This window comes from Quercus robur, chromosome 6 (genome assembly GCF_932294415.1).
Source record: "Quercus robur chromosome 6, dhQueRobu3.1, whole genome shotgun sequence".
Classification (NCBI taxonomy): Eukaryota; Viridiplantae; Streptophyta; class Magnoliopsida; order Fagales; family Fagaceae; genus Quercus; species Quercus robur.
In genome coordinates, this window is record NC_065539.1 from 25,211,249 (window position 1) to 25,237,671 (window position 26,423).

Sequence of the window (26,423 nt, forward strand, 5' to 3'; positions counted from 1 at the left end):
GCTCAACATTTTAGCGTTCACAAATAACACTCCAAATACTCCAATAAAAATTTATTTATTTTTATTCATTTCTATAGTTTTATACCAAATTTGACTAAATTTGTGGATTTCAGTTAACTCAAATAGTAAAGTCTCAAATAATTGAATAAAATATTTGAGATTCAATCCTCGCATACATCAAAAACCGGCTGGTGTCTTGGTCTGATAATAAAAAGTTATCTTCAAGAGCAGACGCTGTAAGTTAAAACTCTCTTCAAAAAATGATTTTGACTTAACTCACACCTAGTGTTATGCAAATACTCTATTATCTAGGTCTAACCAAGCTTGAATCTAATGTCCTACCTAAAGGCAGCTCAACTTTAAGACAACAAATGAACCTTGAAACAGGAATATAAATTTTTCTTTTTTTTTTCTTTTTTTTATTCCTGCTCGTGTAACTAACAAAACCAGCTCCCAGCAAAGCAAAAATGGGGCCAGCATAACATATAAAATAATGTATAACCTACCATGAATACGACTACATAACTCACTTCCCAATTATAATACACGACAATAGTGAAGAAACACTAATTGGCAATCCTTTTGAACTTCATTGTTCCTTCATCCAAGATAGCCATGTTCTTCCTCTTTTTGGACAATTTAGTCGGATTTTGAAGCCCATTTTGATCTTCAGTAAACTGAGCAGCTGTTCTAGCTCGCAACTCTTCTAAGCTCTCACCTTCCTTTGCTCTCTCAAGAACCTGAAAGGGGACAGGCAGTTATGGCGATTTCTCTATTGTGTGAAGGAGCAAAAAGTTACACATCTAGAAAACTTACCAAATGTCGACCATATAAATGTGTGCTTGAAAGTGCTTGAAGTGCATTCTGTGCCTCTTGCTTTGTAACATACTCCACAAAAGCAAACCCTCTATGATTTCCAAACTTCTTTGGCAGCCTTAGGCTCTTAATCTGTTCAACAACAAGAAAGTCAATACACAAGAACATTAATTTGTTATACTTTAACAATGCATCATTCACAAAAAATTTGCTCAATAATGGTAACCTAGAATAATCAGTGGGAGAGGAAAGGGGGGAATGAGTTACTACTGAGTTGTCTTGTTTGGAATGTAGGTGTTACCATTTGGAAGCAACTTCATACCTAAATGGGCCACCGCTATCTTTAGGTGAATTTTCCTCATTTGGGAATCCTATATTTCATTGTATTTTCCATTATCCATTTTACTGGTCTCATTTCAGCTATGCTTATTTTATGAACATGTTGCTTCTTAATAGCTCAACATTCAATACCACATAGCATGATGGTCTTATAAAATATTCCTTCTAGCTTGATAGATTCTTTGATGACACAATACTCTTGAATCCTGATGAACTTCTCCACTTTATCCACCATCCTCTTATTCTATGATTCACAAGTTATAATTATTACAAATAATAAATAACCTAAAAAGCTTCATAGAGTTTTTTTTTTTTTTTTTGGTGCATTCCAGTTAATTCAACTAGTAAAGTCTCTAATGATTAAATAAGAGATCTAGGGTTTAATCCCTGCCTACACCAAAAACCGACCATTATCTTGGTCTGATAATAAAGAACTATTATCAAAATTGGACACTATTGGTTGAAATACTCTAAAAAAGAAAATCATTTTTTTTTAATTGATAAACTACACACACACCCAAACCTCACCCTCCAACCACTAATTATGGGAGAAGGAAGTGCTAGTTGAGAGATGGCTCATTAACATATAGCTTATAGAGGTTTTAATAATACACTGCTTCCATTGTTCCTTTTTACAACATTCTCTAGTTCTTGCATCTTGATTTCTTAGGTCAATTTCTAAGTGTAGACTGTAGATTGAAAAATCTGTTATAGCAATAAAGCTTCCTAACCTTTTAACTTTGCAGGAACATTGCCCCCAAATTATATATGCGTAAATAAATGCACTATGATTAGATTTATACAAGTAATTACCTGGCCAAATGGACTAAATAGCTGTCTCAAATCTTTCTCTGTTGCCTCAAATGCTACATTTCTGACAAGTAATTTACTTGAACTCTTATCCTTGTCAACTTTTTTCAGCATTTGTTCATCCTTCTTAGCATGACAAAACTGCAAGATAAGAGCATGGCCATCCAAAACAGTTCCCTGAAAGAGAAAATGTAAGAGTTGCAATAAGCTTCCATGTAACATACAATTAATTGTGACGAAATTGAGTTAATACCTGCAAATCTCTACAAATATTGGTGGCTGTCTCAACAGAATCAAACTGGATGAAACCAAAGCCCATTGAAACATTCTTCCCATTCTTCTCATGCTTCTTCACCTGCATGTGACCAGACATGATACAAAAGATAAGAAAATTATGATATACAGATCATTAAAAGTTCTATGAACCAAGATAATTACCTTGACACTTAAAATTCTTCCCTCCTTTATGTTGTCAGTGAAATGCTTTTTCAAACTCTCATCAGTTGTCTTAAAATTCAGGTTCTTGACAAATAGAGTTCGTGACTGAAGCAAAATAGACAAAAAACCAAAAGCAAAGTATTAATCAGACATATTGTGCAAGCACATAAAACTAAAAGCTGTATGATATTAGAACATATATTACCATCTTGGGAAAATAACAGAAGAACCAACCAGTGTTCCAACAAATACATAGCCATAATTTCTTAAACCAGCTGTCAATGTGATTTCTTTTATAGCTTCAAGCTCTCATGGATTATACCTAATTATTTTATTGCCTAAAGAATATACAAGTAGCACTTCACTAGATGTGAGGAAACAGCTAAAAAGTGCAAGCAGACCAGCACAACAGCAAACGCCCTTTATTTATGATCCACAAAATATGTTACTTTTTCTAATAACAGCATATAATGATAATTGGACCAAGACCATGGAAAATGATCGCAGAACATGAAAAATGCTGCACCTTTCTTTTCCCTTAAAGAGAGAGAGAGAGAGTCTTTTTTTTAATAGTTAAATAGTGCAATTTTATTAATAAGAGAAAAATAAAAACTTTTGAGTTCACAATGATGAACACAAAAGGACAAAAAAAAAATTTCACATGGCAGGTCTAAGAGAAGCTAGGAACTCTAGAATGGATGAACAATCAGATGAGCCCCAACACCTTTATCAATCAAAAAGAGTGAGCTGAAACACAGATTTTCATAGGTCAATTAATAATTTGATCGTTGGGGGAAGGGGGATTTGATCCCTGGATGGTTGTTAGAAACACTATGAAGAGTCAGTTGAGTTACCAAACTCTTGGCAAAGATAGACAATTAACTACACCAGATTACTTCTACAGTTTGTTTACATTTTTTTTCCTTAGTAATTTATATATATACTTACGCATAGAGAAAAAAGACACGCATGCACACACACATACATTTGACAGGAAGATAGAGTGATAGACAACTAATGCACCCACACCAGATTGCTTATGGATTTTTTTATTTTATTTTACAAAAGAGGAAAAGAAAAAAGTCCCAGCTCAGGAATTTGGTACCAAGTACAATAATAATTTAATTGAATCAGATTTGTACACCAGTTATGAACAATACAAATGTTAAAAGAGTTCTAACCTGTCTGATGTTTACAAGCCAACTCTATTTTACAATATAAACCAGGAGTTAAAACAACCTTGTTGGGCAAGTAGAAAACAACAACACAACAACAATAATACTTAGAGTGAATAAATAAAAGTGAGGTCCATGTACCAAAACGCAATAACACACTGTGTACTATCCTAAGAGGAAAGAACAAATGATCATTGGCCTAAAAACCTGCAACAGTTTATGTTCACTACTGCATACTCTTTGAGGTTAGCTTAGCAAAAAAATTAAAAAGTTGCAGCATATTCAAAGGTTGTAATACTGGTAAAATCCTAAACTGATGAAATAAATTAAAAGGTAAAGTAAGAAATGAGTATCAAACCTCAACTCTATCAGGATCAATATCCATGTCCATTAATCCCTCTTGTTGCTCCAGTATGAATCTCTTGGCATCATGTTCACCAAGAGCATTATTCTTTTCATCAATCTTGGATGTAGAACATTGAGTAAGAATATTGCCAGGAGCCCATTCCAAATATAGCGGTGCATCCCTATGTTGATAATCTGAAGGGTTAGCAAGTCTGACTTCCAAAAAACTAGATGCATCAATCAAAATTTAAAAAAATAAAATAGAATTAAATGCCTTCACATTGACAACAAGAAATCAAACAAATACTCAAACTTATGTTGTAAGAAATCAAACAAATACTCAAACAAGAAATCAAACTTATGTTAATTTATGGTTATTTAAGACTTATAGCCCAAAAAGCCTCTTGGATAAGAGAAGCAACAGAACCATCCTGACACTAGTTCAGGGCCTTCAGGCAGCTCATACTGGAGATTTTGTAGGCTTGGGTTTGACTGCAGCTTGTTCAAAGTAAAAGTTTGGCTTTCAACCTGATCAGCCAACCCAAGTTTGGAAGTTTAGAATACATCTACTTGCACATAAATTCCAAAGCCCAAGGGCGTGAGAATAAAAATGAGAAAGGTGAATGCCCCAGCCCAAGCCAGCAGCCTGACATTGGATTGAGCAGCCCACACTGGAAATAAGGGGGATTTCACTGCAATTCAAAGTTTTTTGAATGTTTAAAATGGTGAAGTCCTGAAACCAGTTTCAAACTGGTAATATCCAGGTTGGATTTCAAATCAAGAAAGCAAATAAAGGTTGTTTCTGAGCCACTATTGACAATTGAAGTTAAATCTATAGGTGGATAACACAACCGTGTTACTCAAATCCGTCACCTGGCCATGTCATCATACATGTGTCAAGACAATATGACACGCATAAAAAGTATGGCATATGATCATGTCATTTGGCACCCCAAAGTTTACTTTTTTGCTTTTTGTCTCACCTTATAGCAAATAAGTAACAAAACTAGTTTTTTTTTTTTCAAAAATAAGCCAACTTTTATCTTTTTGCCTAACCTTTAGTAAATAAGCTTCTGAAAACTACAGGATGCCAAAACTGGGGAGTTCATTCCCCAATGCTGAAGAGGTATGGTTTGGGGGAAATGGCATAAGTGAATATGATTTTGCATTTCCACAAATATGTGTTTTGATTTTGGTCAATGGCAAACCAAGTGAATTTTCAGAAGTTCATGAGGAAGGGGACGAAGAGAGTAGTTCGCTGGGTTTTCCAACAGCAATGTGGATGGTGAACCACTGGAGATTTTCTCACTTTCTCTTTGCAGACAAAACACTCATTTTCTGCAGTGCAATGACCAGCTTTCTCTTTTTGAGGTGTGTTCTTTTGAGCTATATTGGGGCTGAAGATGAATTTAAGTAAATCTGAAATAGTACCAGTTGGCAAGGAGAGGGAATGGGAAGAACTGGGGAAATTCTTGGCTGTAAGCTTTCTTTCCTTCCATAAAAATATCAGGGTTTACCTCTAGGAGCACATTTCAAGTCGAGAAATATGTGGGATGGTGTTTTGGAAAGGATTCAAGAAAATGAATCTGTCTAGGGAAGGAAGACTCTCTCTTATTAAAAGTACATTGTCAGTTGTCTAGTCTCCCAAATGTATTACATTTCCTTGTTTCCATTGCCGGTTGGTCTAAGGAATAGAGTGGACAAAATTCAAAATAATTTTCTGAGGATGTATGGGTGATGAGCTTAAATACCATTTGGTGGGGTGGGGTATGGTTTACACTGCTATTGCTAAGGATGGCTTGGGTGTTGCGAAAATAGGAACCTTTAACCAAGCTCTATTGGGAATATGATTATGGCACTTTAGGACAGAAGGAACACTTATATAGAGGAGTATAGTAGCTGCAAAGTACAGCGAGGAATGGGGTGGATAGAGTTTGAAATATTTTCGTGGGACCCATGGTAGTGGCTTATTACATTATCTCCATATTGGATGTAGGAGATTGTTGCCATATTTGGTTCTGGCATCACAGATGGTGTGGAGATCATCCGTTGAAGTTGGTATTTCCTATCTTGTATGAATGCTCAATAGCTAGAGAAGCTTCAGTTTATTCATGCTGGTTAGACAGACTGATGGGAAAATGAGGAGCTAGGATGTAACCTTTCTTTGAGACTAATGATGGGGAGTTCAAGTTTTTTTGATAAGTAACGTAAAAATATTATTAATAATAGAAAAAGCCCCAAGCCAAGTACATTGGGGATGCAATGGGGGCACAAATTAGGAACCAAAAGTACAATGATCAAGAAAAGTAGGAAAAGAAGAACAAGAAAAATGAGAAAAGACCACACTCCATTCAAAGAAAGTGTGCAAGAAAAAAGACTTAATCTCTAGCAAAGAACATTCACAACCCTCAAAGCTTCTAACATTCCTTTCATGCCAAATGCACCAGATCAAGCAATGAGGCACTAATCTCCAAACATCTATGTTACAATGTCGCACAAACTTTCCTTGACAAGCCTCAAACAACTCAAGCACAATATGAGGCATAACCCAGTGAATACCAAACAAGCAGAAAACCAAAGACCACAACTCCCGAGCTATGGGGCAATGAAGAAGAAGATGATCCACAGACTCCCCACATCTCTTACACATAAAGCACCAATCAAGCACTAGCACACGTCTTTTACGAAGGTTGTCTGTTGTTAAGATCTTACCTAAGGAAGCCAACCAAGTGAAGAAAGCTACCCTTGGAGGGACCTTCGATTGCCATATCATTCTCCAAGGGAAGGATACAAGAGTAGGAGGGTAGAAGGAGCTAGAAATCCTCTAACCTCAAAACCTCTGCTCCTTGCTGGCTTCCAACAAACCTTATCTGGGCCAAAGCCCCGCACTATCGAAGAATAGACCAACCCTATAAACCAATCAAAGGCTTCTTGTTCCCATAAACCGATCAAAGGCTTCAAGTTGGTAGCCTCCTTTCTCAATCTTCTTTATTCTAATATCTCTCACAGAGAGGGTTGTGATAGAATGAGTTGGAGGTTGAATAGGAGTGGGGACATTGATGTTCGCTCTTTTTGCAATGTCTTAAGGGGCATATGTGCCAGGTCTTCCCATGGAAGAGTATTTCGTGTATGAACGTCCCATCGGTGGTCTACTTTCTTTGTATGGATGGTGGCATGAGTGAAGATCCTAACATTAAGAATCTCATTAATGTTGGGAGTATTTTCTGTAAGCTTTCCGTTGCTTGTGCATGCTTATGCTTATATTGTGCTGTGCATATTTGATTCACACAAGTTGTTTGAGTGTCCTTTGTGTGAATTTTGGGTGTTTGGCTGAGACTAAATAGCACTTACTTACTGCCATCACAAGACATAAGATTTGAGGTGAAAATCTTCCCTATGACACCTAATAAGTGAACCCTTAAAACCATATGAAAAACATTTTAATCCAACATTGCATGAATCCCACACATGAAACACTTCAAATTGCCACACTTGAAAATTACTTTAAACACGGATCTTTTTTCCTAATATTGCCAAGAGCTTCGTAGCTCAACTGGTTGATACCTCCTAGTGTTTCCAATAGAGACATTTAGGATTCAAATCCCTCCACCAACAACTATTGAAATTATCCCCAAAAAAAAAAAAAATTCTTTCTTCCTAATATAGATGCCAACTCTCTAAAATCAATGTACAGTTGAATTTTTTTTCTAAACTACCCTAGCTTTTTATTTTATTTTAAATTCAATAGAATAAAGCACCAAACTTGTAGCATTACTTTTCTAAACTAATCTGGCTTTTTTGAAAGTGATTAGAATAAACACAAAATGATGCGGGAGATACAAGAAAATTATTATTTAATACTATTTATGTTTGCAAGTCAATTCTATTTTTATGTTTTAGGTCCTAGTAGTTTATTGGGCTATTAGTATTTTAATTTGGGAAGCAAGGTTATTTTTGTAATAAGGCAATTAGGTTTCCTAGCCAATTAAAACTAGGGTTTAGCAATCCTTTATAAGCAACCTATTGTACTCCTTGAGGAGATAGTTGATATTTTAATGAATGAAAAAAATGGTTGTTTGGTCTTTCTTTGGTCTGGTGCTAACTCCAAGTCTACCCTAGGTGCTGACTCCAAGTCTACCCTAGGTGCTAACTCCTAGTGGTTTCCCTACTTGGTGCTGACTCCAAGCAAGGCCTAGGTGTTGACTCCTAGGTCATATCCATTTATTTTATTATTGTTTCAGTTTTGTTCTGGTTGTCCTACGTCATAAAATTTTGTAAGTGCTCTTTTGAAATTGAACAAAACAAAAACGGATAGTTTTGGAATGCAATTGCCTTTCATTTGCATGTAAAAACAATAAATGATATTCACCTAAATAGTTGGAAGTACAAAGTAGGACAAAACAAAATGAGATGGAGAAGCATCATTTTAAATCATTTGAAATTTTCTCTAAACTTTTCTTTCTTTTTTTTAATTTATAAGTTACACATATACCTCATTGAGTCTAGACATTTTTTTAATTGATTAGTTAAGTTACGCATATACCCCAAAAGTTGACCATTCACCTTATTCTAATTTTGAGAGGAAGTGTAATTTAAGTTAAAGATGAGCTTCTCTTTTACTTCCTTCTTATAAAAGAAAAGGCATTTTTTCCGTTTATATATTCTCAACAGCAATATACCCAGGGTTTTTTAAGATATTCATCATCATCATCGTCATCTCATACACAAATGGGCCAGTTTACGTCTAGGAAAGACACATTTCCGATCTGAGCAGAATCCAATCTAACACAAACCAAATCCACTGCTAAAATTTTTTTTATAAATAAATTGCCATTATTAAGTAGATGTGTTGGACAATCAGAACTTCATCAGCTATTTGCAAAAGAATATCTATTCATGAATATCTTCAATTAATGTCCAAAAAGAAATAATTAAAAAAACTTACTTGTAACGCTTATATAATAAACCTCTAAAAGCTGCACGAGCTTCAGCAGGTTCAAGGAAAACAACCTGAAATATTACCCCCAAAAAAATAAACAAAGGAGAATTAGTAATATATATATATATATATATATATAATATTTGATAGGTAAGGAGAATTAGTAATATACCACTCAAAAAAGTGAGATATAATTTTATACTTCTCCCAATTATCACAATGTTCACTCACTTTGCAAGTAAAAAGGATCATTGAATCTTCAAACTTAACAGAGTTTTCTAACAGAGAAGAAAACTTTACCTAGTTAGACTAAATACGAGAACTGACAAGGAACTCTTGTAAGAGAGCATTTCCAAATACTCATTAAACCATAATAATACTGCTCCACCTATATTCCATGCATGATAGTCAAATGCCAAATGCAGGCCAATACCTCAATAACTCAGGCCCAGGTTAGATCCTCTTCCACCACCAGCGGTCTATTGAGTCTAAACACAAACATCTAAGCTACATCTTATCTCTCAGACCGTCAGACGACAATATTAACTACGATCTCTCCACTTTTTTTTTTGTTTTTTTTAATTAATAACTACAACCTCTCCACTCTTATAGGAGAACAGTCTTAAACTCCTCTTTATCCACTTTTACTGTGATGAAAATCTTTTCAATTTAGGACCATTTTAATGCTCGTTTATTTTATCTCAATCATATACACTGACCTCTCTCAGAGCATCAGTGTAAACTTTAACTAGAAGCTGACATAAGGAATACAAATTCTCAATTGCAGAGGCACATTCAATAACAAAACCTAGAATGAAATAACTATGAAAAAAACATGAATGCATACCAAGGCCAATGTTTTTGTTGGAGGGAGAATAATTTTGTCCAAACTCCCAAATTTGCTAAACATCTTGGCCAATTCATTTTCGGAAGAACCATACGGCAAGTTCTTCACTAACAGAACATGGTTGCTTCTTTTTACCCCATCAACTTTCCCAGCAGCATATTCCTCTAAAGATGATACATTTACTCCAGCATTTGTAAGAGCTTTTTTAGTCTCTGCAATCACTTGCGTTTCTGCCAAAGCTATGCGTACAGCAAGATCATCAGCTTCCCGATCAAGTAATTCACTCTTACTTACACCATATTTCCTAGCGATGTTTTCAACAACCTATTATGTGCAGGAGAACAGATAGCATGAGGCCCAATTCCTTGACAGAAAGCATAGAATGCAAACAGAAATACTTCAGCAAAACACGGTAAATTCCTAAGGAATCCTATTGCTATGAGTATTAGGCAGTAATGGGATAAAGTAAACTACTAAACTTCAGTATTTTTTTTTTTTTTTTGAGATAAAAAAATTAAAACCAGCAACCTCCTTCAGTTTACTGATGGAAATGCAAACTGCAAAATCACTGAAACTTAGCTTCACAATTGAGCATGCATTGTATACTGTGTTTCAGGTTAAAACATACTGTATCAGAGCGCATGAAAAAGCTATTCCATGCTCTTGTATCTCCACTGGCTTCAGATGCCTTCCTCTCTTCCTCCCTCTTTTGCTTAAAATTTTTTGGAGTTTGGGCAACAGAAACATCAATCCTAAAGAAATAGATGTCAAACTCCTAGTTTCAGTGAAACCAGAAAGCAAAGAATGATGTGATATGAACAGAGAAGTACAAAGAGGCCAATATTTAGTAATGCTTTTTACCCTTGCTGGTCAGAAGAACTTTTTTCTTTAGCTGGCAAAACATGCAATAATCTGCCTTGGAAATCTGAATTGTCTAATTCTTCTAATGCCCTGTTTACAAAGAAAAATAGTTTAAGCAGTGAAACATACTTCTTTTTGATATGTAAAGAAAATTTTATTCATAGTCTTAAGGAGTCACCCAAGTATACAGGAAGTATACAGCAAGGAACCAAAATAATCAAATACATAAATTACAAGCATCCATCAAATCATAGACCGAAAAAACAGAATGACTTCCTATGATAGACATCCAATCTGATAGAGTTTTAAAAAAGAACAGTTTTAAATAAGCTATACTCCTTTCAAAATCTTCAAAACACCAGTTGTTTCTCTCTCGCCAAAGGCACCACATCAAACAATGAGGGACAGCCATCCAAATAACACCATTATGATGATGACCAAAGTTTCCTTGCCAACATTCAAGGAGCTCAACCAAAGTCTTTGGCATTGCCCAGTAGATACCAAACAAGGTGAACACCATAGACCACAACTCAAAAACAATAGGACAATGTAGTAAAAGATGATCTACCGATTCTCCATTACTTTTGCACATACAAAACCAATCTAGAATCAACACCTTCTTCTTACGTAAATTATCAATGGTCAAAATAGTTCCCAAAGCTGCAATCCAAACAAAAAACATGACTTTGGAAGGAACCTTTTGCTCCCAAATACTTCTCCAAGGAAAGGACTGAGTACATACACCCAACAAAATGGAAAGATTGAGCAAAGGTTTGAATAGCATCATCAATTAGGAAGCAGGAATCCACAGGCTGTGTATAATTTTCAAAAAAAAAAAAAGGAAAATAATTCTACACCCTATGATGCAAAACAATCACAAAGTGCAGAAGGATATGTGGAACCGAAACTTGTTTTTTTTCTTATGAATGATAAAATTGTATTAAGAGAAAAAGATCCCCAGTACACAAGGTGTATGTTAAGAAAGTCATAAGTGTGTTGGTAAAAACGTCCGGTGCACTTAAGCGCAAGGGCCTCCTAGATCCCATGCACAAAGTGCAAGCATGCTTGATTGAAGTGAAGCACGCACAATTTTTTTTAAAATAATTATTAACGGGCAATACAACAATCAAGTAATCAAAAAATCATACAAATTGAAAAAAGACATTTTATATAATTCATATAACATTTAAATGAATTAGCTCTCTCCTTTGCATTTAGTGTCTTTCCCCTTTCTTTTTTCTCTTTTCTTAATCTACTCTATCTGTATTGTTCTCCCTGCCTTATGTTTTTATGCATAAGGCAGTGTTCTTAAATATATATCCTTATTACTTATAAAAAAAATAACATTTATATAAGCACCTCTTTTTGCAATTTTACCAGAAAAATTGCAAGTAAAGTCATTTTTATATTTTGGATTAGCTAGATATGAGTAATTCTGTCAATATCCTTTCTTGAATCTCCAGTGGCCATAATGTGCTAGGGCTAATTGCTAATATTAGTTAATAGTTTAATCACATTTTTTTAGAAGAAATAGTTTAATCACTTAATAAGTATAAGAAAATAAGAATTAGTCAATATACGATCAATGGTGGACTATGGAGTGATTGCGGTCCGAAATGGGTATAATAGAACTATAGAAGTGCATAGCAGCACACCATAAATTGAATTTTATAAATCAATGGTGTAGATCAATAGTGTTAAGATCGTATGGCTACAATTCAGTATTGGTTTTTTTTTTTTTTTTAATATAAAAAAGCACACCTAAAGCATGCTACTTTGAATGCACCTTGCTTTAAAGGAAAAAAGCACTGGAGAGATTTTACCAACACTGGCAACAACAGCAAGACAAGGAACTATACGGTCTGAAACTACCAAGAACATGCAATTATAGTATGCCTCATGTGTGTGGTTTATGGTCAGCAAAGAGTACAAAGGAAAAAAAAAAATCAAATGAACAAAATGTTTTGGCAAAACTTCCTTTTTTTTTTTTTTTCTTTTTTTCAAGTATGACAAGCCTCAAAACTAGAAAGATTGACCTCAACCCATCTCATGCAAATCTTGCAATTTAAGGCAAAAGAGCCACAAAATTGGAACTGTTACAAGTATCATCCAGCTTCAAGCTTCAAATTGGTCATTGGTGACCCAAACTCATTGCAATCCAAAAAAAAAGGTTCTTAGTAATAGAAGGGAAACTATCTAACCTCATTGCAGATTCTGCAACTGCATAACGGACATAAGCTATTCCTTTGGACCGTTTCGTATCTTTGTCAATAACAATATGGACCTGTGAGACATCACCGAATTTACTAAAATGCTCTTCCAGTTCCTCCTCACTGTTACAAAAAACCCCATCAAAATAAAAATGAAAAACGTGATAACATTTAAGGCCAAGCAGGAACATAAAAACTAGAAATAGTTGTTAGCATCATAAACAAATTGAATTCATATACTAAACAAAACATGTCTTTTTCTTTCCCTTTTTTTCCCTTTTTGTATAAGGTTGTGTTTGGTTCATGTAAAATATTTTCTGGAAAATATTTATTTTCCGGAAATGCTATTTTCGGGAGAGGAAAATATTTTCAAGTGTTTGGTTGTATTTCAAAAAATGTTTTGAAAAATATTTTCTGGTGTTTGGTTGTGTTCTTGAAAATACCATAGAAAACACATTTTCTCCTTGTTGCTCACATTTTCTCAGCTGCCAAACAAATATTAATATCATTCCTCAATACAGAAACACAAAAGAAACAAAACCCAAAAAAAAAAATCATCAAATCCGGTCAAATTGAGAGAAGAAGGAAGAGAGAGAGGCGACTGGGTTCGATCTAGAGGCGAGATCGCGCAGTGGAGGTGAAGGTGAGATCGCGCGGCAGAGACGAGATCGAGCGGCGTTGGAGTCGATCTTTGCTTGATCGGCGCGGTGCAATCGGCGCTAGTGTGGGTCGTCGGACTTTGGAGTCGATCGGCGCAGTGCGATCGGCATTGGAGTCGATCTTTGCTTGATCGGCGCTGGTGTGGATCGACGTTGGTGTGGCGCGGTGTGAGTCGGCACTGGTGTCGTCGGACTGGAGCTCAGTCTGTGGTCGTCGGACTGGAGCTCAGTCTGAGGAGTGATCTGGGCTCCCTCTCTCTCTCTCTCTCTCTCTCTCTCTTTGTGCGTGAGTCCAAAAATGGTTTGAAGTGAAAATTTTGACTGAAACCAATTTCTGGGTCCAACCAACTAAAACACACGGTCAACTGAAAATAACTTCCGGAAAATTTATTTTTCATGCACAACCAAACACCCGCATTTACGGAAAAGCATTTCCGAAAGTGATTTGAAGCCAAAACAAACACAACGTAAGATACAAATTATTAACTATAATGGACAGGAAACACAAACAAACACAAATTAATCAATAAAAAGATATAAGTAAGGATGAATACTTTGCTGTGTATGGCAGATTACGCACAAAAAGACGACCAGTCTCAAGAACAACTTCTTTCTCATCTTTCAAACTTGATGCTAGGTGCCCGGGTTTAGATATTCCACTGTCCAAGTCATGGGAATGTTCTTCCTCTTCAACCTCTTCTTCAGGTACAACCTCTTTAAGGGTAGTGTTCGATCCCTTTGGATCTACTTTACGAGCATCCTGGCTCTCAATGCTTTCCTTTAAAGATCCACTTCTGTCTTCTTTGTAATTATTATCATCATTTTTATCACTGTCATTGTCATTATCATCATCATCACTATTTTCTGAATCTGACCATTCCTGTTTTACTCTACTCTTGAAGTAATCCATATCTGAAATGAGTTCATCATGAGCAAGATTATGTGGTTTCTTAGTTTCATGGCTATCTGATAACCCATGTTCTACTGTTTCATGCTCATCTAAGTCAACATGTACTGGAAATGATTTATCATTGTGTTCCTCCTTTTCTTGAATTTGCTTCTCACTGAGATTAACATTTTGGTCGGCTGTATTTGTTATCAATGTATCATTTGCCCACAATTTTGACTTCATGCGTGGCTGCATGACCTCAAGGAACTCTTGAAGCTTAGGGTCATAATTCTCACTACCCTTTTTAAGATTCTTTCTCTCTTCTTTAGAACCCACAAGGCTTGAATTTTTAGCACCAGCAAGTTTCTTCTCTTCAGTTGCTTTCTCTTCTTTCTTCAAAGAATACTGACTCCAAGGACGAGGAAGACTTGGATCCCCAACTTTATGAGCAATCTGAAATTAAGCATATAGGACTTATTTCTGGTCTGGTCAAATGTAAACCTAAATTTACCTTTCTCCATATCTTCCTGTTTACAAATAATTTTGTTTTCCATTGGGCATCCAATATTAAAATGGTATACAAAAGGACTCAAAAATCCTCTATCAAGGAAAGATCACTTTCCATTCATTAAGCATTTTTGAGCTCTGAGGTATAAAAACCATTTTATATATAAGAAAATAGTATATACGGTACACACAACTTTTTTCTTTGGTGGTTGGGAGGGTGGGGGGGATGAACAAGTGTCTCAATGAGCATTTAGATACTTGACAAACCACAAGCATTTTCAAAAAAAGCATTATCATTCTGCATGCATCGATATATATATATATATATATATATATATATTAAGCATTCGGTGCATAACAAGAACTTCAGAAGGAAGGAAAAGGGCTTGCTATTTCCTCAAAGTTCAAACTTCAATCAGTTTCATGTTGGTCAATGGACATCTCTATGTTTTTGGGCAATAAACACAATACAAGAAATCCAAAAGTAAACAAAGGAGATTGCTTTTCCTACGAATTAGGCTAAGATCATTTTACCCCATCCACACTACAATCAAAAGAGAGAAAAAATCACTTTCGGATGATGGTTGGAATTGCAACATTTGACTCCACAATCCATTTTTACAATTTAAAACGTGCATTGCAGCAGGTTACTATTAGTTTGCAACGAATTTTCCCTTCTTCAAAAATCTTTGAAATTGAATTCTCAATAAATATCGACTCTAGTTTAACAAAATCTATTTTTTGTTTCATAAAAATATGCATGAATTAGTTGTTTAGGATGAGTTTGGGATAATCTGTGAAAGGGATAAAGGGTTTCTTGTGGTTAGATCTGTAATGAAAATTATATGTATCTTCATCTGTGTGCTTATTAGTCCTGGTCTGTGATATGGAATTTTATTTTTGTTATATCCAGCTTGGTCATGTTGTCTAATTAAACTTGAGGATTATTGATATCCTACTGTTGGAAGGAAAATATAGGCTTCATGACACAGCTGACACAGAGAGCTGAAACTAGAATCACTGTTTGAGAGCACTCTATCTAATTTACCTACTTATTTTCTATCTTTATTTCCTATACCTACTGCTGGGGCTAACTGTATTGAGAAACTTCAACAAAATTTCTTATGGGTGGGCTGGGTGATGAGCCCAAATTTCACCTGGTTAGATGGGCTACTGTTTGTACTCCTCCTTCTTCGGGTGGCTTGGGGATAAGGATGGTAAGACTTTTTAAGGAAGCTTTGCTTGGGAAGTGGCTATGGAAATTTGGGATTGAAAGGGATGCCCTTTGGAGGCAAGTGATAGAGGTGACCAGATCCATCTATGGTCCATATTGTTTTGGTTTGTGGAAAAATATTAGTAGGGGATGGCCTTCTTTTTCACGTTATATTCTGTATGATATTAGTGATGGGTCTAGGGTGAAGTTTTGGCAAGATCGTTGGTGTGGGGAGACATCTTGCAGTCACCTATCCTATATTGTTTATATTTTGCCGAGATAAGGAGGCAAGTCTGGCAGAGCTTATGAAGTCCACTAATGGAGTTCTTTTCTAGGATGTAAGTTTCTTAAGGGGTGTTCATGCTCGGGAATTAGAGGCTTGTGTCAAGCTTCATGGATACCATATATGGCGCTATAGTAAGAGGGTTTGATGAGGATAAGATGTATTGGAAACCAAATAGAAATACGGGGTTCAGGGTTAATAATTATTATAGTCTTCTAGTGGGCTCTAAAGATTGTTGTTTTCCATGGAAAAGTATTTGGAAGTAGAAAATCCCTTCTCGAGTGGCTATCTTTGTTTGGACTGCTGCTTTAGGGAAATGCTTGACGATTGGCGATTTACGTAAAAGGAAGATTTGGATATTGGATTGGTGTTATATGTGCAAGTGTAATGGTGAATCGGTTGACCATCTATTTCTTCACTGTTCAGTTGCTATGGATTTATGGTCTATGATTTTGGGTTTATTTGGAGTAAGCTGGGTTATGCTGCAGTGTGTTATGGGGCTCCTAGCTTGCTGGCAAGGTCATAGGCAAAGACCCAATCCGGCAATCCAAAATCTCTGCTAAGACATGGACATTAGGAACCTCCCCAATGGAAACCATCTCACTCTTCAAAGCATTAACCTTTAATCCTGTCACAGCCTGGAAACAAAGAAGAAGCATCCGAACATATAGAATTTGCTCCTCATTTGCATCGCAAAACAGAATCGTATCATCCACGAACAAAAGATGCAAGACACATTCACCTCCACCCCGTCTACCATCAGCCCTAAAACTACGACGTAAACCAGAACCTTCAACTGTTTGAAGATAATGAGAGATCCATACCAGACCTCAAGCTATTTTTCTTTAGAACTTCATTAGATTAGTTGGCTACTCTGCGAAACCAATCATTCTCTTCCTTTCTTGATTTTCTTGATTCTTGTAATTTTTTTTGACCCCCTATACACTCCCCGTGTACTAGGGTGCCCATTTTTGATATCAATAAAACTTATTACTTATCAAAAAAAAAAAAGATATAAGTCTTGGAGACTCATGTTTTGTTGACTAGGCTGTTGGTTTCAAGGTTGAAGCTTTGCTAGGGCTTGGAGTTTACTTGATGTATGTAATAAATAGAGAATAAGAAGATTCTATGAGATTTCTGGTAATAGAAAGGTTTCTACATGATTTTGTTATGAAATGCATATCAAATTTCAATTTGTCCCTGAACTAACGATTTTATTTTATTTTTCAATTTAGTCCTTGAAGATTTAAAAATGTCACAATGTTATCCTTAACTACCTTAATGTCATCATGCAAACAGGTTTTACAAACTTTGTCACATCTTTAGTCATTACCAGAGGAAATTTGGAAACAAGTAATGCTTAAGGTGGGATGATATGTTACTTATAAAAAAAAAAAAGGTGGGATGATATGTTTAGCTCTCTCTCTCTCTCTCTCTCAAAAGGAAAAACGAGTCCATTGGTCTTAAGATGGAATGCAGTGGCTTAACTTGGAATGGGAGAGGTACTTGCTAAAAAAAAAAAACTTGGAAGTTGGCGAGGTGGGCAAGCTAGCTATCACTACTTTCGTTGAAACTATCTTGCATGAAATGAGGTCGACCAGGAAAATGCTGACTTTGTTTAGTTGAGGCATCATTCAAAACCTTGAATATGGGACGTATATCATATGGGTTGATGCCTGGTTTAGTAATAGATCCATTTATTGGCTTGATATGTCATTTAAGTGATGCAAAAGAGATATATAATGTGTCTATTGCCTTTTCTTGAGAACACACAATACTGCGTAGGAGTTTGTAGCTATATATTCAGGATACTTCTGAAGGGTTTGCCATATGTCCATGTTAAGGTGCCAAGTCCTTGTATCAGTTGAGGTGTGAGGTGCCAAAAATGAACTCCCTCAAATGAAGCAAGGTGCTTATCTCTAAATATATTTATTATACATATTATGAACTCAAATCATATGTATCTAATGCTTATTAGGCACAATTTGAAATTTTCAAATTGGTAGGAGTCTCTTTTAATTAATCTAAGAATAGACCTTACAATAATCTTCTTTTTTTTTTTTTTTTTTGGGTGATAGGTAATAAGACTTTTATTGAAAAAAATTGAACAATCTTATCTAAAGTTTTAAAACACAAAAGGAGAACATCTACAATGCTAAAAGATTAAGAGAGGCCAGTCCGTTGTTAATTGGTGTTGTTTATGCTGTAGTAATGGGGAATCTATGGACCATCTGTTGCTACACTGTCAGTTTGCTTATGCTCTATGGTGTGACATTTTTTTGGTATTTGGGATATAGTGGGTGATGCTGAAGTCGGTTGGGTCTCTTCTTTTTTCACGGAGAAATTGGCTGGGAAAGCACCAGTCAAAGATCTAGAATATGGTTCCAGGGTGTCTGTTGTGGTTAGTTTGGCAGGAACACAATACCCGTACTTTTGAGGATAAAGAAAGATCTTTGGATCTTTTAAAATCTCTTATTTTTGGTACTTTGTTTTAGTGGTCCCAAGTTTGGGGTTACACACAATGTACTTCCATTCATGCTTTTCTGCTTTCTTTTAGTTCTACTCCTTGAGATTTTTGTATTTGCTTCAAGTTCAGTGTGATCATCATCGTGGACACGATGTTCTATTTTTATCAATAAATTCTCTATTACCTATCAAAAAAAAAAAAAAAATAACTTTCAGACAATTAGATGTACTTAATTTGTCTCATTTTTTACCGATTTATCAAAAATAATGCAGCAGAAATCCTCTTAGCCAAGAACATATAACGGCCTAAAACAGTAAAATTCAAGTTCAAATTGAAATCCTAAATTTCAACTCAATCAAATGCAGAAAACTAAATGCAGTAATTGAATAAGTAATTTCACTAATGGAAAGTAATATTCAGAAATTTGCTTGAAATATTCATTAGACTATTGAACAAAAAATTATTTTTTCCTTGTCCAAATTAGGCAGAAAATTGCAATTAGTGTAAATTCAGCTATAGACGGATCTTCCTAATTAATCAAGATACAACTGATGTTTTACAAAAAAAAAAAAATCTACCAAATTTTTATTTTAAAATAATAATAACAATAATAATAATAAACAGTACAAGATACAATGCGCACCTCACAAGTAATCCTAAAAGTATCAATGTAAGATTTGTTGAAGTATCTGATTGCTTCTCCAGCTTCAGGCTCTGTGCGGAACCCAATAAAAGCAAACTGCCTGCTCTTACCATTCCTAAAGAAACCCACAAATGAAGCAAAACACACACACAAACTTTAAGGACTAAACAATAACTTGAAAAAATGACAAAAAACGAATCCAACATAAACACCAAAAAATAAAAAAGAGCTGCTCTTGCCACCTAAAGAAACCCACAAATGAAGCAAAAACAAGCAAAATTTTTAGAACTAAACCATAACTTGAAAAAATGACAAACAATGAATCCAACATAAAAATAAATAAAAACGAAATATAAATAAATAAATGGAGTTATACTTGGTTCGCATTAGCTTCGCATCTGTTATTTCTCCTTTTTGAGAAAATAACTCTCGAAGGCGATCCTCTGCCACATATTTTGGTAAATTCTTCACACATATCCTAGTCCTGTTCACGACAATATAAAAGAAATAATTATGCCAACATAATATTAATTTTTTAATACAATTTAAATTCATCACTGATTTTTTTTTAAAGCATTAAGAAGAAAAGAAATAGAAAATTGCTTTCTTCCGTATCAAATTATTAAAAAAAAAATTCACATAAACTAAACAATTCTTCTCTTTGGATTAGGATCCTTTAGATTTTTCTTTTTTCTTTTTTTTGATAGGCAATCAAGATTTATTTCATAAAAAGGACGTCATGTTCACGATGGTGAACACTCTGAAACTTTTTTTTGATAGGTATGGTGAACACTCTAAACTTAAATCAAATAGATTCCTTTAGAGTTTTTAGGGTAACTCAACCATTGGGTTCCTAACATACAATCCATCCATTTAAAATGAGAGGACAATTCTATCAAAAATTGCACTTCCTAAGAACTTTGTTCGAATGCGTGGCTGCTTCATGAAGTTTCTTTTTCTCAAACATTTTAGAATTTATGGAGCATTGGAATTTTAGAGTTTAGCTGGGATGTTCATCAAGTCTACTTCCTGTATACCAGATGTATTCTGTTTTTGCTAATAAAATTTCATTACTTATAAAAATAAAAAATAAAAAAACAGAAGACTTTTGCCATGTCATCAATAATTTATATAGATACCAAAATAATGATAGTCAACATTTGTTTAAATGTTGCCTCCAAGCCACTCATCCCAAAATGAATGGATAGGATTCTTAGGGTGACTCCATATATCTATCTCTGGTTGTTTCCTCTATTTGCTTGGAGATGAATGAGGATTTTCTCTGTAACCACACGAAAACATCTAAATGGTTTCAAACATATGATCTTCCATCCCATTGAGAGAGAGAGAGAGAGAGAGAGAGAGAGAGAGCAAAACTAACCCAAGTGGGTGAGGTACAGTCTGGGTCTTGAAGTGATCCTCCATTCCTCTACCTCCTCTTTGGTCTTCTTCTTGTTTGTTCTCTCTTTACACCACTCTACTCAAACTAAATCAATCACTGCAAAGAAACATGTAATGACTTGTTAATCACATGCACCCACCGAGTGAGCTAGAAAGGACAGTTCAAGGTAAAAATGAAAAGAACTAGCTACAATGAAATGACAAGGCATAGTAAATGTCAAAATTGATATGAAGTGTAAATCATGCGAGAAGCTGTATTTGAAGTGACAAGTCACATCAAACGTGACATTTAACGCAGCATGCATCATATGAGAAACTACAATTGACAAGTCATATAAGTGTGACATTCGTATGTAGCATGCATCATGTGAAAGGCTGTAATTAAAATGAAAAGTCTTATTAAATGGTTAGCAATTAGCAACATAAGGTGACATTATATATGAATTTTGGACCAATTGGACTTCACAAGTACATATATACTCTCTTGTGTAGTTTTCTCTTGCTCTTGTTGATTTGTATCAATGAGGAATCAGTTCTTGGGGATCGAGATCAATGAGAAGGGTGCAAGATGACTTCGGATCTAGCATCGTGTGCAACTCCAACTAAGCCACAACTACAAACGCACATAGACCATTATGGGGTGATTTGGCAAGAAAAGAAGCGAGAATTTGCTAATAGACTAATTCATATATTCTACTTGGGTGTGCTGGGCAAATTATGCTTGGTGAACCTAGTCATTATACTACATTAAGCATGACTACAGGGGTGCCTAAGAATTTTGACAATGAAAATGATGTGAGCTAGAGGTCTACTGTCGACAGAACATGTTGCCTATGCCGAAGGCACATCCAGCATAGCATTGACAAGATACTCAATCAACTTGAAAGGGAAAACAAGCCGCAACTGGACCACTATCATGCAATCCAACTAGCTAAGAAGAAACAAAAGGACCCATGCAATGCCATAAGTGCCGTTATTGAAGATTCTAATTTGGCATTTGATTAGGAGCTATCTAACTATTCTGATTCAAGCAATGAGGATCCCCACATACCTAAGACCTTGTTGTGAACCGTCTTTTTTTATAATTAGGAAGTTTTTTGAGGTACAAAAATTATATGTTATACTATTATGTTTATGTTTAGCAAGTTTTTCCTTCATAAAACCTAAATAATACACACAAACTACATTCAACCTTCTCCCCACAACAACCTAAACGCCCATGTAATCTCATAAACCATCTGCCACCACTTTAGGCAAATTAGTCACTCGTACAGTCATACCTTTCTCCCAAATCTCATCGCCAGATCAACGCATTCATAGCCAACATCCTATAAGAAGAACTTGGACAAGACAGTTGTTCCAATTGTAAAGCTGTCCTCTTTAATCCCCACAAAGCATACAAAAACCATAATCTTTACATGAACTAATACATAATTAATTGTGTAAAATACAGAAACAATAGTAAAATAAATGAAAGCAACATGTGTAAGAAACTGAACCCAGCAGCAACAACCCAATTAGCAAAAATATTGAACCTAACCATCAAGCAACAAAAATATCATTAAACTTATCTTCACCACAGGGCCGGCCCTTCCCTTAGGCGAGTTAGGCAATTGCCTAAGGCCCCCAAAATTTTAGAAAAGAACCAACCGGGTAGTAGAGGAAAAAAAAATATATATATATATTTAGTTTCAAATGAATTACAAAAATAATCTGGCACATCCTTTTAACCAAAAAAAAACAAAAATTTTGGTAAATCCTATTAAACATTGGTTCTAAACAAAATCATTGACCAAAAATCAACCAGATAAACTACAAATCCGTTCTAAGAGATTAACCACAAAACAATCACAAATCAAAACAAATAAATCCACTCAAAACCCTAAAAATTTTACCTTTCTCTCTAGTCTCTGCTCTCCGCCTCTCTCTAGTCTCCAGTCTCCACTGTTCAGTCTCCAGCTGAACCACCTCAGCCTCTCTCTGATTCTCTGTTCTCCGCCTCTCTCAAGTCTCAACTGCTCACCTCACCTCAGGAATCAGGTATAAAATTATAAATATTTGGGCTTTTATTTGTTAAGAACTTAAGATAACTTTGTTTGTTTGGGCCCTCCCTGGCTGGTTTTGTAACTTTGTTTATCACTTATCAGTTTATCATTATGGCTGCCTGGACCCTCCCTGGACTGGGCGTTAAGTTTGGGCCTTCAAGGTTTTTTTTTTTTTAAATTTTTTTGTTATTTTTTTATATTATTATTATTTTTTAAAGTCTGCATTTTTTTTTTTAGTTATAGATAGGATTTGTTTTTTGTTTGTTTGTTTTTTTTTTTTTTTTTTTTTTTTTTTGGTGGGTGGGCCTTATTAATAAGTCTTGTGTCAGTGTTATGGCTGTGCTTAAATTTTTGTTATGCTTGTGCTTATTTTTTTTTTTTTTCAATTTATGTAGGTTGAGATTGCTAAAAACTTGTTATTGTTCAGTGAAACTACAACAATACTTTTTATATAAATCAAGTTCTATTTCTCATTTGCTCTACACTTGAAAGTTATTTTTTTATTTTAGTCTTTATAAATATATTGTTTGATTAGAAATGTCTATTAGAAAATATATATTTGGATATGAAAAACTTAAAAAAAAAAAAGAAAAATTAATTGAGTCTCAAAAAGGATCAATGGATAAATTTGTTATTAATAATAAACAAAATATAACACAAAATTTAGATGAAAATATCACAAATGAGCAAAAAATTCACCAAAATAATTTAGATGAAGATGATGTTCAATTTTGCAATACAACAAATCTTGATAATGAACTTCAAAATAATTTAGAAGAAAATGAAAATAATTATGAAAAATATAATATAAAAATATTAAATAAACATTAATTTAATTAACATATAAGTATAAAAAAATGCCCAATTTTTAGTTCTCACCTTAGGACCCAAAATGTCTAGGGCCACCCCTATTTCCCTCTCATCCTCTCTCTGCCTCAACCCACGTCACACCGTACTCCATGGCTGATCACCAAGCTCTCCTTCTAAACCTCCATGGCCGGAGCTTTTTAAACTCATCACCTCTAATCATGCATCACTACTGAAACCCAGCCAAAATCAAATCACGACCACCACCACGGCCAAAACCCAGCCAAAATCAAATCGCAACAAAAACCCAGAAGCCCACCAAATCACAAATCAAATCACACCCACCAAAATCAAAACACAAAACCCACAAAACAACCAAAATCACAAAATAAAAACACTGAAAGTGAACCCACCATTAAAAAAACATATATTGGTTTTGTTATTATATTTTAAAAGAAGAATCATCTTGTTGAACTAATTTTAGATCCAAATTAATCAAACAAATAAATAAATAAACAAAAATCACACACCATAATCTGATGAAGTCTTGTGAGCCACAATTTCACTTAAATGGATCGTCTGAATTGAGAGGAAGAGATTTTCATAGTTTTTGGCTCGACAGCACAATCTTCGATTTCCTTTCTTGACGTGGCTTTCGCTCGCTCCTCTCCTATCAGCCTAGACGACGTATAAAGAGAAATAAAAGGAAGAAGAACAAAGTACCGCATAAAAAAGAAGAAAAGAAAAATAGTGAGAGAAGAAAGACGAACTGAGATCAGGTGCACTGTCGCAGGTATTTTTTTAAAATTTTTTACTCTTTTTTTTAAAATTTTTTAACTCTCCTTTAATATATTTTATTTAATGGTTGAGATTGAAAGTTGTTTTTTCAACTTTTAATCTCAGCCATTAATTATAATTGCATCAGGGTATTGCACCTGAATCTGAAAAAGACAAAGAGATCTACAAATACACATACACATACAAATACACATACACATACACGTACACATACATAAGCACGTATAAACACATACACATACACATAAACATACATAAATATAAGCACGCATAAACACATACACATACACATACATAAGCACACATACACACACATACATAAACATACACATACACATATACATACACATACAAATACACATAAACATATACACACATACACATAAATATACATATACATAAACATAAACACACATACACAAAAACACGTATAAACTCAAATAAACGTAAACATACACACACATAAATTTAAATATAAACATAAACACACATAAATGCTCGATTTAGCACACTAAAGTAACTAACGAAATTGTTTGAGGATTAGTGTTAATTTGCAATTTTTTCTAGTCTATATGAAGGTTTAATTTTTTTCAGTCTGTATGTGTATTTATGTCTATGTATGTTTATGTTTATGTGTGTGTGTTTATGTGTATGTGTGTTTATATTTGTTTGTTTTTGTTTATGTTTGTTTATGCGTGTTTATGTGTATGTGTGTTTATATTTGTTTGTTTTTGTGTATGTTTGTTTGTATTTGTGTATGTTTGTTTGTGTTTGTGTTTGTGTTCATGTATGTTTATGTAAATATGTGTTTATGTTTATATTTATGTTTATGTAAATTTATGTTTATAAATATAAATATATATAAACATACACACATACATAAACATACATACGTACATACACACTCATACACATAAACATACATAAACATACACACATATATAAACATACATAAATATAAATGAACATAAACATAAACACACATACACATAAATATAAACATAAACATAAACATACACATACACACACATAAACATACACATACACATACACATACACACTCATACACATACACATACATAAATACACATACACATACACATATATTTCTAATTCTCGCCTTAGGCCCCAAAATGTCTAGGGCCGCCCCTACTTCACCATTACAGAAATCCAAGGCAACATGACAGAAAGCACATAAACACGTAGCTTTTTATTTTCAACTTGTACAAACTAAACTAATGAATTTTATATAAAGACTGGAAACACAAGCATAAAACAACCAAATAAAATAAACAAATAATTATAAAAAAAAAAACCAAATGACATTTAGAATCATCAAGCAATCCACATAGAAATATCAAACAACCCAAATATTCAGAAACAAACCAGACAAACATTTTCAAAATATTTCTCTAATACCCATACTAAATTTTCAAACAAATTATCCATCTTTCTAAAAAGCATTGAAAGGAGAAACAAGTATATATTGAGCATTATATAAATTCACAAACCTGGAAGAAAGCATAGCAAGGAGAAGAATAGTAACTAGGTATTAAGCATCAAAACATTCTCTTGAAATATCTAGATAATAATTGTGACAAAGACTAGATAGGAGAGGCGAAACCATGGAGACCGGTGGCAATGGCAGCGGCTGAGGGGAGAGAGAGAGAAATTAAAAGAGATTCAGATATTTAAACTAGGTTTTAACTAAAACGACGTCGTTCTACTTTTTAATAATAATAAAAATTCTGATATAAACGGTGCCGTTTTGATCCTAAAATTAAAATTAGGATAAATTGCAAAACTGGCCCTCTAAGTTTCTTTAGATTTCATTTCAGTCCTCTATGTTTATGTAAATATGTGTTTATGTTTATATTTATGTTTATGTAAATATGTGTTTATGTTTATATTTATGTTTATAAATATAAATA

At 34.4% G+C, this 26,423-nt stretch overlaps 1 protein-coding gene across 1 annotated transcript; it reads right to left on the reverse strand.

The window, feature by feature from the left end:
* Positions 1 to 237: 237 nt before the first annotated feature.
* Positions 238 to 22,913, reverse strand: LOC126733364 (multiple RNA-binding domain-containing protein 1). The gene is made up of 16 exons (XM_050436627.1): positions 22,738 to 22,913; positions 20,823 to 20,939; positions 19,818 to 19,925; positions 19,442 to 19,556; positions 13,994 to 14,781; positions 12,772 to 12,903; positions 10,571 to 10,660; positions 10,338 to 10,461; positions 9,710 to 10,033; positions 8,869 to 8,933; positions 3,937 to 4,105; positions 2,404 to 2,508; positions 2,219 to 2,320; positions 1,969 to 2,142; positions 817 to 948; positions 238 to 740 (listed from the first exon to the last, which is right to left on the reverse strand). Exons 2-16 carry the CDS (start codon positions 20,864 to 20,866, stop codon positions 567 to 569), a joined length of 2,646 nt encoding a protein of 881 aa, XP_050292584.1. The 5' UTR covers positions 20,867 to 20,939; positions 22,738 to 22,913; the 3' UTR covers positions 238 to 566.
* Positions 22,914 to 26,423: the final 3,510 nt, after the last annotated feature.

Coding starts and splice junctions, on each gene's coding strand:
- LOC126733364 (XM_050436627.1), bottom strand. CDS start 20,866: ATGGAGGATCACTTCAAGACCCAGACTGTACCTCACCCACTTGG. Junction 19,557..19,817: donor GCGAAGCTAATGCGAACCAA/GTATAACTCCAT, acceptor GGGTTTCTTTAG/GAATGGTAAGAGCAGGCAGT. Junction 12,904..13,993: donor AATCTGCCATACACAGCAAA/GTATTCATCCTT, acceptor TTTTTGTAACAG/TGAGGAGGAACTGGAAGAGC.